Here is an 18,402-nt window from a genome sequence, read left to right as displayed (position 1 = left end):
TGAAACATGAAACAGATTACAACCTGTATAAGACTGAAATTTCAGATAAATAAATAATACATTTTCATCCAAATCTTATACTGTACAAGTTTACTGATTAGTATTTTCTAAATTTGAATTTAAAAAATTGCAACAATCGACTTATAAATTTGTATCGGGATTAATCGGCATCGAATCGAATCGTGACCTGTGAATCGTGATACGAATCGAATCGTCAGGTACTAGGCAATTCACACCCCTATTATGCAAATACTTACCACATTTCACATTTTTTTAGCACAGAATCTTAACTTTGTCATGTTGAGTCACACAAAATACCAGCAATATTATTAAATACTCTCACCAGACACCGCTGAAGATTATATTCACTAGTCCCATACCGGATGTGATCTTCATCTTCAGTAGTTCCACGGAGAATTACGGTAAGATGCGTTCAGTAGCTCGACTCGGCGAGCAAAACGCACGAGCAATAACCTTCCCTGTGGCTCTACTATTCCTGGCAGCTTGATTTACCTCAAAGCGCTAATATTCAAGGGAGTCTGCTGGCAATATACGGCAAACTGAGCAGTGCCACTGAAATTGCAGCTTTTTTACAGCTTTGCAAGAGACTCCTTGGAGATGCACTAAAGGCCTGACAAGGAGTGCACTGGCAGGAAATATGGGCTTTGCGTTTTTATAACCAGCAACTTGTTGGTTATACTGTACGGTATGTCTTCAAAAAAAAAAAAAGTGCAGTCAATTCTGTCTGAAGGAGCGGTTGTTCAGTTAACATCCCCTGCGAGGAGGTTAGTGTGTGCGACCAAAGTGTGACAAGGCTGTGAATGACACGTCTCTTCTGTCCTTTTCACCCGTCTGTCAAAGCTCGCTCTAATCAACGTTAAACAGAGATGGCAGCTCACCACCAGTTTTTTAGTTTTTTTTTTTTTTTTGCTGGGCAGGGCACAGACGCAAGCCAATGCCACACTTAAGGGCTGTTAAATTATCGAGGCAATTACATGTCGCTGATGGTGTCAGTGCGTCGTGTAAGACCATAACTAATGGCTTGTCAGGGCACTGACTCCCCCCCCCCCCATACATCAGTGCCGAGAGACGGCACTTTGCAGTAGTGACACCCTGTCTCTGCGAAATCTGAGCCACCCGTCACCTGTCACACACTTGTACTGTCGGGTATCTCGACAGGATGCAGTGATAACGGGGGAGCAAGAAATATTGTGAATGGAAATGATATGGTCCTTGTGAGAAGAGGAAGATTGGTTTGTCAAAGTCCGGTCATTGGGGGCCTGAGTCCTGCATGTTTTAGAGGTTTCCCCACTTTCAACACAGCTGATTCATATTTAACTCATTTACTCCCAATAACGTATAAATACGGTTTTTTTTATGTTCTAAGTGTCCCAAAGACGTATTTATACGTTTTTGTTGTTGTTGTTTTTTATGCTAGAGCATACAGAAGGCTTTGATGCAGCCTCTCAACTGCAAAGAACGGTTGCAGAAATGGTAGTTATTACACAAACGGCCAGCAGGTGGCAGCAGAGCAAAGGAGATCAACCAGGGCCATGTAGAAAAAAAGCTACATTACTTACAATTTTTAATAGATTTGTGAAAACTGATGGAACTTAGCTCTCTTCTAATGCTAATTGCTGCAAAACGAAAACAGACAGAAACATACTTTTTTTTTTTTTTTCTGATGAAAGAAGAGATGTTAATCTTTCTTTTGGTAGGTTCCATGCTTTTATAGCACGACACAAAAGTCCTCGCTCAAGTTATATTCTAAATTTTGAACATGTCCATTCAAGACGTATTTGTAGACATGTAATGATTTATAGGCCTTCAGTTTATCTTTAGTATAAACGCTCAGTTTTTCTATAAGGTAGATTTTGCACGGTGGGTATTCCCGTTAAATCGTCTATCCAGTGCGTGAGTGCGTACGGGTCAATAAATATCGTCCCATTAGTCAGAGTTAACTTTTTAAAGTAACATTCACGGTCGTGGGGAGTAGGTTTACTCACATATTAACTCAAATGACCGTTTTCCGCGTCCTTTCCGACGTGAACTTTCTGTGAAAATATGCTGACCGGTGTTCGAACCGCACACCACTGACGAGTTTTTGCCTCCAGCTAAGCCCCGCCCTTTAAATTGCGTCACATTGTTTACAAACTTTTAAAGGGGTCTATTCAATATTTGAGCTAGCCTACTCACAATTAAGCCACACGTGAAAGCGGTTCAGCTTCTCTAATAACGCCGATAATTGGCCGCATGACTGCAAAGAGCAACGCCAAATTAGTTCCAGCAGACACAGAGCTGATTCAGTGCTATTTTCACATGTACCGGAAAAGGTGATAATCAGGTCAAGGGCTCCCTCAAGAAGGAGAGACAATTCACAGCTCCACTTAACAAGGTAGCTCAAGTTTAATATGCGCTGTTGTCCTGGAGTACTCCACAAGGAGCGCTTTCACTTATCGCTCTTTATTCTCTTTATTAGCCGCTACTCGATCACCAGTAATTGTTTACACTGTATGTTGTTGTGTCGAACATTTTAGTGTTGTTATGATGACGATGAAATCAGTGCTGATCTGTAATGCGTGTTGGTGCGATGCTGCAGTATCACGGGACTGTTGCGACATCTCTCCAGCCTTTGTAGTTAGGAACTTTGTTCATTAATTTTAACTTAGTGTTGTGTTGTCTGAGAAAAGTGTTTTGTGTTCATCTTCTCCCATTTATTGTACATTATTATTCTGTTGAGCAAGCTCTGCTATGTTCAGCCTCTTGTCCAAAATTCAATTAGGCTCCAATACTACCATAATTAGAGAGAGAAAAAAAAATGGATTGATGGATGAAACCTCTTCTGTTAAAACTTCTTCAATCAAAGCTAAAACTCTACACTCCCTCTCTCCCTTTTTTTGTTGTCTCATTTTCCTTTTAAGAAATTTGGGGCGCTAATTAGCGAACCACCAGGCTTCCCATTTTGTCTCCATCTGTTGGTCATGGTTGTCACGATGGGTGTGGGGAGTGAATGTGGTGGATGGACCCAATTGCAGAGAAACCAGGCAGGGAGACAACAGGAAGGGCAATCATTTGCAAAAAGTGACAAATCATTGGACTTCCTTCTGTTTCTAGTGCATTGTTTATTTACCTGCAAACATACAATTCAGAATGCTAGAAAATTGCTTTGGATCCTGGCAGACCATCACAATAATGAAGGCTGGAGAGGGGGAGCCATAGTGAGCAATTATTTTCCTTGCAGCATCTCCGCGAAGCGCTGAAATAAGGAATTTATCTCGATATTGTTCAATGAGCCGGCAAAAACATATTGCGCATAATTTATTTCCAGCAATCATTATGGTTTGGCGACTTAGAGGCGTGCAAAACGCTGGCTCAAGGATTCCTGTCAGCCCAATCATGTCTTTGTCACTATTTATTCGCACAGGCCACATCATGTTGCATTGCCTTTCCTGGATGCTGCTGGATGCGTGTGAGCGAAAAAGGCAAATAACATTAACTGGCGCATGCACCTCTTTCAGTGTGAGTGAAGCTTTGAGAAGCAGTTCATGGAGTGTTTCTCAAGTGCAGTCATAAAATTGGAACACTACGAACGACAAGATTGCTTTCAGTTGCGCTCTCATTGAGTTGCAGAGGATCCTCAAAAATGTAATGTTTTAAACCAAGATGGTGTCTCAAACCTTTCGTTAATCTCTTCTAGTACATGCTATGGCGCTGATGCTTAGGTGTGTTGTCTGTTTATCAGCTGTGGTAAAGTTGAGCAAATGCCACACAGAAAACCTCCTCCAGATAGGACACTACTGTTTTATATGTCATATACCTAAAAACAGGATGTCAGAATTTCTACCATTTCTGAATCACACTTTGGTTATCTTCCGTGTAGGATGTCTAGCGGAATGCATACTTTTGCATGTCTTTTATATTTGTTACATTCATTCATATTTCATGGCATGAGAAGAAAATAATTGAGAAGCACTGCCAGTATATCAACAAGTGGCTACTATGGCTCCATGCTATGATCTAGTCAATTAGTCAGCATTAGTTAGAAGTCGGATTAACAATATTGTTGGAACGTTATAGACGTTGGATTAATGTTAAGTTATAACTATAATTGACTTTTTTTTTTTTTTTTTACCGTTCACCGTGAATTCACCTCCGTTCTGTCCCATGTGTTTGATCCAAATCTTTTTTTTTTTTTTCCAAGAGTAACTTGATGACAGCTTTTTTTCAAGTGATGTGAGATCTGACTGAAGAGACCAGCTAATAATATCTGAGACCTCTGGTGCAAAGCTGTTCAAAACTATTTGAAAATATTTTGATAGGTCAAGCAGCGATTAGCCATTACTGAAACACATACTTAACATGAAAAGCCATCTTATGATCAGTTTAAGGAGCTATGAAGCTATTCAAGTGTTACAAAAAACAAAATCCTTTGCTCTAACATCAACAAGACTTTTTTTTTTTTTTTCTTCTTCTTTGCGTTTCTTTTTTTGGTCTTGTCTCTTCGAGGTACGTTTAGTTGGTAAAGTTATGTTTATATTTGCTTTGCAGGTTGAATATGTTGAATAAACATGAACGATATATGTAGACGTCTCAAACGCTGATACCACTAATGATAAATGGATAACAAACGAATGATATTTGTCCCCAATCTAACTTTGTCCTTTTGTTTTTCTGCTGCAGAAAAACCTGACCCTGAAGCCCCAAGAGCATGGAGTGAACCAGGCTGTGCCCTACCGTAAGAAAAAGTCAGCAAGGGTCCCCAATGGCCTGAGCCTGGAGCCCATCAAGAACAATTATCACCATCACCATCAGCCATCGGACCAGGAGAACAATCCCCGTCTGGCGCACACACAAAGCAGGAAGAAGAAACGCCTGAGCAAGAAACGCACAATGGTGAGTCTCAATAATAACTTCTATATGGACGCATGTGTAGGATCTCCCTACGCTTAACTCATTTACTCCCAATAACGTATAAATACGTTTTTAATGTTCTAAGTGTCCCAAAGACGTAATTATACGTTTTTTTGTTTTTATACTAGAGCATACAGAAGGCTTTGATGCAGCCTCTCAACTGCAAAGAACGGTTGCAGGAATGGTAGTTATTACATAAACAGCCAGCAGGTGGCAGCAGAGCAAAGGAGATCAACCAGGGCCATGTAGAAAAAAAGTTACTGACAATTTTAAATAGATTTGTGAAAACTGATTAAACTTAGCTCTCTTCTAATGCTAATTGCTGCAAAACGGAAACGGATAGAAACACACTTTTTTTTCCTGATGAAAGAAGAGAATTTAATCTTTCTTTTGATAGGTTTTATGCTTTTATAGCAATTGAACACAATATTGTGTGGGCCTTGCAAAATCAGTCAAAATCCAATAAAACAGCCGGGAGCGAACGAGATTGTTCTTGGGTTTGGAATTTTGGTTTTAAATGTAGGATATAGTGACTTATGGTCATTAGTGGTCCTGACACCTCTTCACTGCTGTTTATACTATATGTAAATTTACTGTCGATAACACTATCATCTTTATTGCACAGTAAAACACGGCCGGGACTGTCAGACTTTATGACATGCATAATTAAAAAAAAAGCTCACCCTGCACCACCCTTTTTGTCCTTTCTGAAGTAGAACAAGCTTCCGTTATCTTGGAGAACCATTTTCTTTGGCATAAACGTGAAGACATTGTCCTCCCACAAGGTTGCGTTTTAAATGTCAGGAGGTTGTCTCAAGTTTAACTTCTCCATTAAGGAATGCTGTAGACTGAAGAGGGTGAACCTCTTATCAACCTTTGCTTAGCTTTTGACTTTTAAGGGGTAAGAGCAAGAAAGTGCTGAGACAAATCTTTGCTTTGACCGTATCGAGGATGTGATTCTTCGCTCTGTCATTAAACGTGGTGTTCGTCTCTGGCACAGTTGCAACGTATTGACATTTTGGAGCCTGTTCTCGACGTTTTCGGAAGGCATAAACTATGTTAGTGGTTATTCTTCATGAAAAATAATTTTGCGAATTGTGTTGTGTGATAACGCCAAGATGCATTTTGCATGTCCATACAATCTATTCATTCTCAAGAACAAAATCTCATGACATTGCCTGCGGTTCAAGATCACAATTGTTTGTAATTGCCCACACCGTTGTAGACATCATTTTTGTGTTGTGAGTGAGGCGTAGTGCGTCGTTCTCTTTCGCACACCGAAAGTGAGGGGATGCGGTGAGTGGCTTGATTGTACAGAAAGGCGTGCTGAGATTACCGTCTGCTCTTTGGCACTGGGAGAATTAGGAGGTAAAAGAAGACCACAACCCCCACCAGTCATAATCTAACCTTCTGCCTGTCGGTCTGTCTTGTGTCCGTCCAGTAAGAAGGTACCATTGCTTCTGTTGAGATTTCAACACTATTTTTTTTTTTTTTTTTGCCTGTAGGCAATAATGGAAATTGAGTGAATCAGTTCAAGGGTCAGCATCATCGTGTCATTGTCCCTCTAGCCAAAATGTCTGCTGCTGCTAGCCTAACTATTGTCCAATTGCCCTGATCCATCAGTACGCTCACATAAACCAACCAGTTCAATGACTTTTTCTTACCAGGGAGAATATACTGCAACCCCAAAACCCTATTTGACACGGAAATTGCTTTTTTTTCAGAACTTAGCACTTAGCACCCTCCGCTAGCTCCCAAACAGGCCCACACCCGCATATCCTCGCTCAGTTCGCGATTGAGCTGGAGCCTATCCCAGCTGGCCTGGTGCGATGGAGGGCACACCCTGAACTGGTTGCCGACCAATCTCAGGGTACACACGTAACTCTTTAAATCCCACATATTTTCTGACAAGATAACCGCAGAATTCCACCAGATTTCGCACATTTTCACCCATTTTCAAGGCCTTTAGCGGCCTCCGGTTAGCCGTTAGCACTCGTCTTTTCTCCCCCACCTACCGGCCCCCACCAGTCCACAACACTCCGCTTTTCTTCTTTGCTAGGAAATCACATCCTTCTCATGTAAAGAGACCATCACTGCTATTAAGAGGGCACAGTTCGTCACTACAGTTCTTTACGGGCTCACGACTCAGAGGGAAGTTGCCCCAGAGTCTCATCCACCCATTCATAAAAAACAAAAAAACAAATAAAAAAAAACATAGTTGACGAGTCTTCTCGTCTGGGGGTGACAACTTCCGGGTGTCACGTGACGAAACTTCCCGTCTGCGGGTTGTAAAGAGTTACTGTACTGCGGGAAAGTCTGTTTTTTCTTTCTTCATCAAAAATGCTGAAACTATTCTGATTGAATGTTTGCCAGCTATACAGTTTTGAGTCTACCAATTATACCTGACTGGCTAAACATTGCCGAATGTTGGCACCCTGTATCCAAAAATCCCGTGTCCACTTTGTGTCAACTGAATACGAAGGGATCGCGTGTTGACGTATAACAATAATTACTAGCTGTTTTAAAACGACTTGAGCAATCAAAAGAACCTGCTCCTACCCATCTGGCGATGTAATCAAGACTCCCAAGTGAAAGACCGCAACCCCTTTATGTCTTATCCATTTGTAATTTGGTATTTGTCCCAGTGGGGAAACTATAATAACTCTACAGACTGTCTCGTGGTGCTTTACTACGGGCTGTAGGACTTTTTAAGTCAAACGGGGGAGTTTTGCCTCTGGCCCTCGGCTTTTTGACTTTACTTACTAGGCAGATCCTTCACATCCCACTGCCTAATAGAAAAGGCATATTTAAGGCCAGCGAGAGGCTTTGTTGTCATGCATCAGCAGTCACTTACCTTGGCTTGGCTGAAGTCTGTCTGAGGCTCCGGATGGAATAAGTTTAAAGCTAAAGACACTCATTTCTGACTGGCCGGTTACCGTTGAATGAGTGCTTGCGTTGAAACTGCTTTGGCTAGGTCAAAAGGAACACTGGTGTTAATAATAAATAAATAAAACTAAAATTTTCCCCTCCCCTCACCAGCGGCTGTTTTTGGAATTTCATGGAAAGTCATTCAAGCGTAAGTCAAAGAAACAGAGCTCTAAAACTTCATACGAGTTAACCAATCAAATGCCTGAAGAATGTCATCTCTGTGAAAAAAGAATGGTCATGGCAAATTGAAGGTTAGATAGATTTGTGGAGTAAACAACAGAAAACCCCCCCAGCACATATTAACCATAACTATACTTAATCGTGGCTGTGTTAAAATATCTAGATTGCAAAGAGTTTGTCAAGATGAGGTCATTCTGATATACTCTTTATTCTCATGATAAATGTTCAACCTTTATCACCGTATCCACTTAGCCAGTAAAATTTCAAGTGAAGCGATGTCGCGATTATCAGATAAGATGCTAAATCCATTCCTTTGGGGCATCAGTCGTGTGGATAATTGAAAGCCGTCACAGTTAAGGTTCCTTAGCAGGCTGGGTGAAATCAAATCCAATTGTAATGTTACGCTTGGCTTTGTGGTGGTTGGGATGCGCGACGCATCATCAACATTGATCGTTAAAAATTCATGTTAACCTGTGTACCCGATAAATTGCGTGTAATTGTGCGGATTTACTTTTTTGTTGTTTGTCCTTCTCTGCCAGCATTTTGTACGCCCCTAAAAATGCTAACGAAATGGATCAAACAGCCTGTCTGTTATTTTGACTAGAAAAATACGAGGGGTGTTTAAAAAAAATCGATTCGGCAATATATCGTGATATTGCATCGCGCAATTCTCGAATCGATTCAATAGGCGGCCAAATCGATTTTTAAATATCCATTTTTTTATGGAAAAATATTTCACAAAACGTCTTAGGGTTCACACCTTAAGCATGGAAAAATGTTATATTAATGGAACACTAAGCCTTAATATTTTATTTTAATGCTGTTCAAACATGAAACAGATTACAACCTGTACAAGTTTACTGGTTAGTATTTTCTAAATTTAAATAAAAAAAAATCACAACAATGGACTTATAAATTCGTATCGGGATTAATCGGTATCGAATCGAATCGTGACCTATGAATCGTGATACGAATCGAATCGTCAGGTACTAGGCAATTCACACCCCGATAGGATACTGTTAGCACGTCTGCTAGCACGTCTTCAAAAAGTGTTTAATGCTACTCATTGTTTTCTTTTTTCCACTATTCGCTCTTCAACTGATTGGAGAAACATTCTTTTGAAGTGCCACTTTTCAGCAAGGAAGCTAAACTCAGGAGGATGCGGGGTGGCACTCCGCGCTGGCACGACAAGTTTAAACGGAGCCATCTCGATGCTCTTCGGCGAGGGAACGCGCAACCACAATCAAAGTCGCTCAGACGGAATTCGCTCGAAGCGGTCACTGTCCAACCTGCTCGCTTGCTCTCATTCCTTGACAACCCTCAGAGTCAATTTGCGGAAAATTAAGCGCCTGCACTTTTCGCGAAGTGTGGACCGACCACTTAAAGCCCAGGCCCCCTTTTCAGCTGTCAGTCAAATCCTGGGCAGTGGGCCAGAGGTGTTTTGAAGAAGATTTTTTTTTTTCTCTTGGCTGTCCAGCCACCATCGACGACAGTCGATTTCAAGTACCGCTTCCATCTTTAATCTGCTCGTGTTTACACATACCAATACTGATGAATGTACTGTTCGGTTTCATTCATTTTTCTGTTTTGATTTTTCATCTCACCAAGAGACCTATAAAATGTGTTTTTGTGTCATTTCGAGAGTGCTCAGCTTTGCTTTTAGAGGTTTGATTCTCCAGTGAAGAGGAGGAAAAGCTTCCACTTAAGAGAACGGTTTGTGTGTACAGTGTAAGTAGTCACTAAAATGAGAAGTGTTGGTCGGGCAAATGATTTTTTTTTTAAACATATTTAGTTAGGGATGTCACGATAAGGCTATTATCGTGATATCGCGATATTATAAAACTGCCACGATATCGTCGTCGTCATGTTCACAATGTTTAAAAGGAACACATTTGTTAAAAAAAAAAGTCAGGTTGATTTCCATTGGTGCAGTTCTAGCACCCTCTAGTGGCTATTTTATTGGTGCAATTTAATTTTCATTAGGGATGTTTTGGCCTTCTATGCTTAAAATCTATGCTAATCGTCAGATGAGGGGAATTCTAATTTGCTTGTGAAGCGATCAATGTGTGCTTGCATTGCCAAGTAAGTACCTCAATATCGTTATTAGAGATTTTAGGTGGTTTATATGCATTGCTGTTATGTACAAAAGCACAACATTGTGCTTTTTTTTTTTTTTTAGCATGAGCTCTTTTTTTTACAATATTCTGATGTTTTTTAAATATCCCCAACACCCCCACAATATTGTGATAATTATCATATCGTGACCTTCATATCATGATATCGTATCGTGATCGGTAAGGTTTCTAAATGCCCCAGGGGTTCTACTTGGAAATTATATGGCCCAGACACAGACGGTTTCAGGCTTTAGAGTACTTTGGCGTCTGCTTGTGCCCTTTCCGTAAAAAACAGCAAACATTGCAATTACCAGCTGATGATTATGTCACAATAACCGTGGTTTCTTAAAATGAGCCTGCAAGACGAACGTAGTCTGATGCTGACATACTGACTGAGTGCCCTGGATTTTCCTCCTTGACTGATGACCGTGACAGCGTAGCAAAACGGACACAAGACCCACACTGTCTTATCTGTCACCGTCTGGCATTGCAGTTTCATGGTGGGAATGAACAAGCTGTTACAATACATTGAACCGAGCCAGATATGAGAGCTTGACATCTGCGAGATAGCATCGGAACACATTCTTTCCATTTCGTTGCATTACGTGCGCTCACAATGCATCCACCCTGCGGCAAGATACGATTATCCAGTTTTCACCGCTCATTACACATTCACCGCGGACTCGGTGAGCTCATTGTTGCTCCTCGACTTCAATCCAGACAGATCTGAAGTGAGAAGGAGATAGTAGTTATTCTTCCCTTACCTTAAGCCATCGTCTCTCTTTGGTCTTTAATCAAGTGAAGTCTGATTTATTCAGATGTATGGATCCCTCCCTACCTGGCGTTCGCTAAAAGTTATTCATGATTCTTAAGCCGTGCAGCCACTGATTGTCCTCATTTGGGTCACAGTCAAGATGGAGTCCGTCACAGATGACTTTAAGTACCCAAGCAAGATTTCCACAGACCGGTATTTGGAGACAGAAGTCCTCGAATGTGAGCGTCTTCCATGCTGCCCAATTAGTGTATTTAACATCAGTCCGTCACTGAATGATGACCTTTTTGCTTGCGAATATTTTTGGTTTTAATCCGTAGGTGTAATCGTCATTAACTCATTTGCTCCCAATAACGTGTAAATACGTTTTTTTTAATGTTCTAAATGTCCCCAAAGACGTATTTATACGTTTTTTTTGTTTGTTTGTTTTTTTATGCTAAAGCATACAGAAGGCTTTGATTCAGCCTCTCAACTGCAAAGAACGGTTGCAGAAACGGTAGTTATTACACAAACGGCCAGCAGGTGGCAGCAGAGCAAAGGAGATCAACCAGGGACATGTAGAAAAAAGCTAACTTACTTACAATTTTGAATAGATTTGTGAAAACTGATGAAACTTTTTTTTCCTGATGAAAGAAGAGACTTTAATCTTTCTTATGAAAGGTTCCATGCTTGTATAGCAATTGAGCACAATATTCTGTGGGCCTTGCAAAATCAGTCAAAATCCAGTAAAACAGCCGGGAGCGAACGGGATTGCGAAATGTGAAAATGGCGGCGAGTGAATGAGTTAACCGGGTCAAGTGCAGATGAACCGTTAAGTCAATCACTGACATACGCCCGTTCCGTTGATGATTTATAAATGATGGAGTGACGGAATGCCCGCCTATGTCTGTCGGTCCGAAATAGTGGTGACGGAACTGTGGTTAAAATAAAAATGATCGACTGACGATTATAGGTTGCGTATGCTTGAAAAAAAAAATGATGGAAGGATGCCCAGGGTGCTGACGAATGACACACCAGATAATTTTTGTAAATTGCCTACCTCTGTTATTTTATTTTTAAGTTTCTTCTGTTCAGGACCACATCTTGTATTCGTTCAGCCACGTACAGATGAAGGAACTCGTGACAGCTTTGTCCCAGATGAACAGATGGAGATGGTTTGTCAGCGGAACCCACAGGGAAAGCTACGCTCGCGCCTATTCTCTTCTCTCTCGTTCTTCGTATCGTTGCCAGCTCTTGACCACCGCAGGCTGAGGAGGTGGCCTCCTCCGCCTGTTTTCCCCGTAGCCCCGCCCGAGGCAAAGTGAGAGAAATAGCCATCTGTGATTTGCCCAACTGGGAGTTAGTTGCCTGGCGAAAGATAAGAAACGATAACTTCTCCTGAGAACAGTCATGCATCTCTTAAGATATGTGCTTGAACGGCGCTTTGACAAATGAATCGCTTTGGCTTTGTCAACACTCTTTGCCATTTCTTGCTGAAATAAAAGCTCACAAGCAAACTTTGCCGTGGAGCCAGAAATTTGAGTCTTAAATAATGCCCTTTAACATGAGAGATATTCTATTGTTAACCACTTGTATATGATGCTAATCCGGTAAAAATTAATTGTGATAATAATTGATGTACAAGTACAAGGAGTAAGCTCACTCAGTCATGTGGCTTCACTTGCTGAGATGTTTTTTGTGAGGTGATGGCACCCTCTGCTGCTAGGTAAGGAGAATACTTTTTTTTTCTTTTTTTTATTTTTTTAAGTAATTGTGGAGGACTCCCTTGTAAGGATGTGCTCCAACTCTCCTTTCACGTTTGATGCTCAGAGTCAGACGATGGCATTTCTGGAAAACTGTCCTCTCCCTAATTGGCTTCACTTGGGCTCAGTCGAGACTTCCCCGTTTTCATTTCAGGACAAAAGCAAGCGTGACTGATCCGATGATCATTATTAAGACAATTGACATAAAAAATAAAAAACACAAATTGCCTTTTTTTAAAAGACATGCTCAGAACAAAGCCACAAATCCGTGAACCGAGAATGTTACAAGGGTTTAGCCGACAAAGCCAACATGACTTATCTCTGCACTTGCTTTTAATGACGGCGCAGTGGCAGACGCATACTGATAGACGCTCGAAGATGCCGTCTCGGTGTCTTATTACAGTATCGCCGAGCCAATTTGCTGTGATGTTCCCCGAGTCAGGGGACCCGGTGGGCGATAATGAAGCTAAAATTACTCGAGCTTATTATCCAGCGACACGTTACGAGCAAGCAGGGGATGTCTCCAAACAAGTGCCTCGCACACCAGTCGTTTATCCTGTGAAAAATGTAACACGCTGCAGGGAGACAGCCATGTTAGAGGAGGGAGCTCCTTATGAGGATGCGTGCACGTGCGTGCGTGACATGCAAGACCCTCTTCTGTGTAAAGTCACCCGAACAGACTTTAACTCATTTGTTCCCAATAACGTGCAAATAAGTTTTTTTTAATGTAAGTGTCCCAAAGACGTATTAATAAGTTTTTTTTGTTTGTTTGTTTTTTTATGCTAGAGCATACAGAAGGCTTTGATGCAGCCTCTCAACTGCAAAGAACGGTTGCAGAAATGGTAGTTATTACACAAACGGCCAGCAGGTGGCAGCAGAGCAAAGGAGATCAACCAGGGCCATGTAGAAAAAAAAAGCTAAATTACTTGCAATTTTAAATAGATTTGTGAAAACTGATGAAACTTAGCTCTCTTCTAATGCTAATTGCCGCAAAACGGAAACAGATAGAAACATACTTTTTTTTTTCCTGATGAAAGAAGAGACGTTAATCTTTCTTTTGGTAGGTTCCATGTTTTTATAGCAATAGAACACAATATTCTGTGGGCCTTGCAAAATTAGTCAAAATCCGGTAAAACAGCCGGGAGCCAACGGGATTGCGAAATGTGAAAATGGCGGCGAGTGAATGAGTTAATGAGCAGGTTTTTTTTTTAATGTTGCCGAACATTCAATGTCAACATGTGTAAAAGGGGTTACGTACATTTTTTTTTACACCTTTAATTTAATCAAAATTCCATAGGCCCACTACTGTGTTTTAATAACTGTTTCTACTAAAGTATCATGTAAAAAAATATTATACCTCCTCGATGTTAATTGGATTTAACACATCAAAATTATTATTATTTTTTTGTTCAGTTGAGTATTGCTGGAGGAATTTAACTCCATTCACTGCCTTTGACAAGTATACTTGTCGATTATATTTTTTAGAGCGGGGATAGATGAGGGAGGATCTGATTTTGCTCCACTGTAAATGTCAAACTTGGAAACAACTTTACTGATGCATAAAACGATGGGTAAAAAATGGATTTGGTGGTAACATGGGACCTTTAACAGAAGCAATGTTGTGTAATTTTCTAATCATGTTTATAATGGTCAATTAAAACCAATATTTCTCCTTTTTCCGCATTCTCATAAAGGCTTCCACTCAAAGTCACTGGGCTGTAACATTGATTCATTACAAGCCACTTTTAGTTTCTCAACACAGGCACATAAATGTTTGATACTGAAGGTTTATATTGTTGTAATGATTCATCTTTATGACTTAATTAACTAAATTTACTTTGTTTTTATGTTGAAATCCACTTCCCTTTTAGAGAGCAATACTTATGTTGAACATTTATTTTATTTTTTTAATGCTTTCTGTAAAAGTGAGGCTCATCTCTATATTAACTCATTCACTCCCAACCATTTTCACTTAAGTGTTTTTCCTGGATTTTGACTGATTTTTCAAGGCCTGCGAAATATGTTCTATTGCTATAAAAATATGGAACATACCAAAAGAGAGTCTCTTCTTTTATCAGGGAAAAAAAGTATATTCCTATCTGTTTCCGCTGTGCAGCAATTAGCAATACAACATAGCTAAGTTTCATCGTTTTTCACAATTCTGCTTAGAACTGTGGGGAAATCAGCCTGTTTTAACATGGCCTGGTTGATCTCTTATACTCTGCTGCCACTCAACCATTTTCTGCAGTAGAGAGACTGCATCAAAGCCTTCTCTATGCTCTGGCATACAAAACAACAAAAACGTATAAATACGTCTTTGGGACACTTAAAACATTTAAAATATGACGTATTTATACGTTTTTGGGAGCTAATGAGTTAATGTCAGAATTGTAATACATTATTCCTTTTATCCTGATATTTGTTCCGTTGTGCTGTTCAGCTGCTTTGATGCCGTTTTTCTCCCTCTGCTGTTTCTTTTTCACTTGCCTCCAGCTGTACAATACGCTAGCACTCGGCAGCTCAAAGTGAAATGCAGGTCAGGGATCATCCGGAGTTCACATTTGTGTCTAGATTAAGTTTGTTATGACTTGCTTCTAAGCAAATTATGTAAGAACAACGTGAGACCGAGGTCACGCGCGATGTATCATTTTATCTCACGCATTTTTCCTTCAAGGCTACACAAGTAGTTCTCAGGTTACAAACAATGCTGTGCACTCTTCAACCCTAACCTTAGTGATGATGTTGCTACGGAGCATGGGCAATGGGATGCAGTCTTCATTTTAGAGTTTCTAATTTTCCTAAAAGTAAAAAAAACAAAAAACAAAAAAAACAGCACAGTCACTCTTCAATAGTCTTAACGCTCAAAATAAAACACAAAAAAATGCTCTTTTAGTTTAAGATTCACAATTTTGAAGTATTTCTAAACCAGTGACGTTTTGGTAGGATGTTTTGGACGGATGTTTTTGGTAGGAGACGTTTTTTTTTCCCCAGGCAAGGAGGACTCACTTAAACGTCATCCCTCTCTGCCATCGGTCGCTTGTACTCGTCTGCGTCACGAGTACTCGAGTACTTGAAAAAAGGCTGGTATCGGCCCGATACCGATACCTGGTATCGCTACTCGCCCATCCCTAGTTTTTGAAAAATATATTTTCAGAGGTTGGCGTGGGTGTACATCTGGCACATGAAAATGATCGTAAAATGTCGTGCATGTTGTGCCGCAAATGGCATGCACTGCTGTCATGATCCCGGGATCGAGGTTGCGGCAGGTTAATACATGCGTTCCAAAAACGTTATTTGCGTCACGCAAACTCGGTGCGATTATGCTGGCGTGAGCGAATTAGACGCTGCATATCAATGAGTCTCATTTGCATTGGGGTGGGCGTATTTTGCGTCAAATGTATGCAAATTAGCTAATTTACATACAAATAACACCGGCGCACCGTGGCGCAATCTGGTTGACCGTGCACTTAGTGACGGATTTCCCCATCTGCACGTGTTTAGTGAATTAGGCGCTCCTGGATTGCCCCGTTTTTACCGGTTAGCGCGGGACGCAAGCCTTTAGTGCAGGGGTGTCCAAATTATGGCCCGGGGGCCATTTGCGGCCCGCCATACATTTTTTTGACGGCCCGCGGTAAATACTAAAAATAATTTTTCAATGCTGTTTAAAAAAAAAAAAGAGGGTGGATTAAACATTTCTTGCAAAGACACAAATTTGCAGCTAATAATTCAGTTTCAGAAATAAAAATAGTTTTATCCACTTGTTGCTTAGTGTCAAGGTCCAATTTGTGAAAACATCACATTAATTTAATGGTTCTTAAGTGTGGTCAGTTGACAACCGATTGTTCTTGTTGTGGTTCAGAATGTCAAGTTGGGATTCAGCTGCTGCTCAGTGGAGAGGCGTATCTATTATAGTGGCACACAGGGGTCACTATTTGCCTTGTGACTGTTAGCAGATTTCAATAAGTAACTGCACATTATATCAACAATTTATAATTGCTTCACTGATTTTTACCATGTTTAACTCATTCACTGCCATTGACGGAAAAAGACGTCAAATGATGCATTTTTTTGCTGGCCTGGGAATTAATGTGTTAATAAATAATTTAAAAAAAATAATAAATTCATTAATTAAAGTGGCCCTTGCAGCTTTCTATTTTTCTGTATGTGGCCCTCAGAGGAAAAAGTTTGGACACCCTTTAGTGAATAGGCCCCATAGTTGTGTTTCTTTATTACTTTTTTTTTTGGGGGGGGGGAGAAAACTGCAGTCTCTATAGATTGTGCTGTGTTATGAATTAAAAAGAGTAACAAAGTCATTAACATGAAATCGAGGTTGTGATTCGGTCCACTTCCCCGCATTTGCCCCGAGTTATTTTCCTATGACTCCGTTTTTTTTTTTCTCCTTCCATTTTTCATTCCTTGTACATGCCTTTGTCCTTGTTCACATCTTCGAGCCATCCTTTTTCTTACCCCCCACCTTCTCCTTCCACCGCTCGTCCTGTCTGTAAGCAATTAGTCGATGTTTATATACGTTTCCTGTTTTCATCTGGTTCAGCCAGTCAATGCGAGGACAGTTCTGGACCATTTCCCCCCAGTAGTGAAGAAGAGAGGGCGAGTGCATGCAAAGAGTTTCAAGGAGGACGAAGGTGAACTTAAAAACATCACACAAGCTGGCACGGCCTCATCCATCTGAAAGTCATTGAATTATGGAAAGATTTCAAGTGCTGTTACTCCGTGCAGCCATTTTCACCTCTTCGACCGGACCGCTGTTGAAACAGCCCGCTGAGTTGGTTCTCAAAATGGGATCCAAATTGAGTCGCGGTTTGTGTGCGTGCGCATACACCTGTTTTATACCCCTGCGGACCTTTTCAAGGTTGGATGCACGTAAACACACTACATCATAGTTTGCTTCCCTCAGGAGTTGCTGGACCCAAAACAATTCCGTAATAAGTTTCAGACGGTAAATACATTAAAGCACTACCAAAATGTTCAAATATAAAGTAATAGAGGAAAGTTATACCGTATATGCAGCGTTGGTCAAATTCTCTTCCTCTGATTGGCTGAAATTAAACTCCCACACAGCCAATCATTGTGACTTATACGGGTGTCTCATGCTCATACTTCCCTAGTGTTAATGTACAGTTAAAAAAAAATAAAAATCTGCAAAAATTAGCCTTTTTTGCCAATTTTAAAACCCTATTATTTCTCTATATTTGGCGCTGATTGTAAGTGTTGTCATTATTAGGGCTGTAACGATATCCAAACATCACGATACGATATTATCATGATATGACGGTCACGATATGATAATTGTCACGATATTGTGTGTGTGTGGGGGGGGGGTTGGCGATATTTAACAAAGGTCGCAATATTGTAAAAATAAAGAGCTCATACTAAAAAAAAAAGCACAATATTGTGCTTAGCATAGATTTTAAACATAGAAGGCCAAAACATCCCTAATGAAAATTAAATTGCACTAATAAACTAGCCACTAGATGGTGCTAGATCTGCACAAATGGAAATCAACCTGACTTTTTTTTTTGAACAGATGTTTTCCTTTTAAATATTGTGAACATGACGATGACGATATTGTGGCAGTTTTAATATCACGATATCACGATATTGCCCTTATCGTTACATCCCTAGTCATTATTGAGATCATGTTACTGGTCAGTTTATTTATAATGTTGTGAGTCCCATGACTGAGTACAGCCCGGCCGCGAATAACAAATTCACACAAATAAATGACACGCCCCAT

At 40.5% G+C, this 18,402-nt stretch overlaps 1 protein-coding gene across 11 annotated transcripts in view; it reads left to right on the top strand.

The window, feature by feature from the left end:
- Positions 1–18,402, top strand: part of auts2a (activator of transcription and developmental regulator AUTS2 a) — a 298,303-nt gene that overhangs the window by 67,949 nt on the left and 211,952 nt on the right. For all 11 annotated transcript variants that reach the window (XM_077504573.1, XM_077504581.1, XM_077504580.1 and 8 more), the window contains one exon: positions 4,681–4,893. In XM_077504573.1, the coding sequence (XP_077360699.1) occupies positions 4,681–4,893 (213 nt within the window). The remainder of the gene's footprint in view (positions 1–4,680; positions 4,894–18,402) is intronic.

This window comes from Festucalex cinctus, chromosome 18, assembly GCF_051991245.1.
Source record: "Festucalex cinctus isolate MCC-2025b chromosome 18, RoL_Fcin_1.0, whole genome shotgun sequence".
NCBI classification, from domain to species: domain Eukaryota; kingdom Metazoa; phylum Chordata; class Actinopteri; order Syngnathiformes; family Syngnathidae; genus Festucalex; species Festucalex cinctus.
The sequence above is the reverse complement of the archived record's forward strand: the minus strand, read 5'-3'. Positions and strand labels throughout refer to the sequence as shown.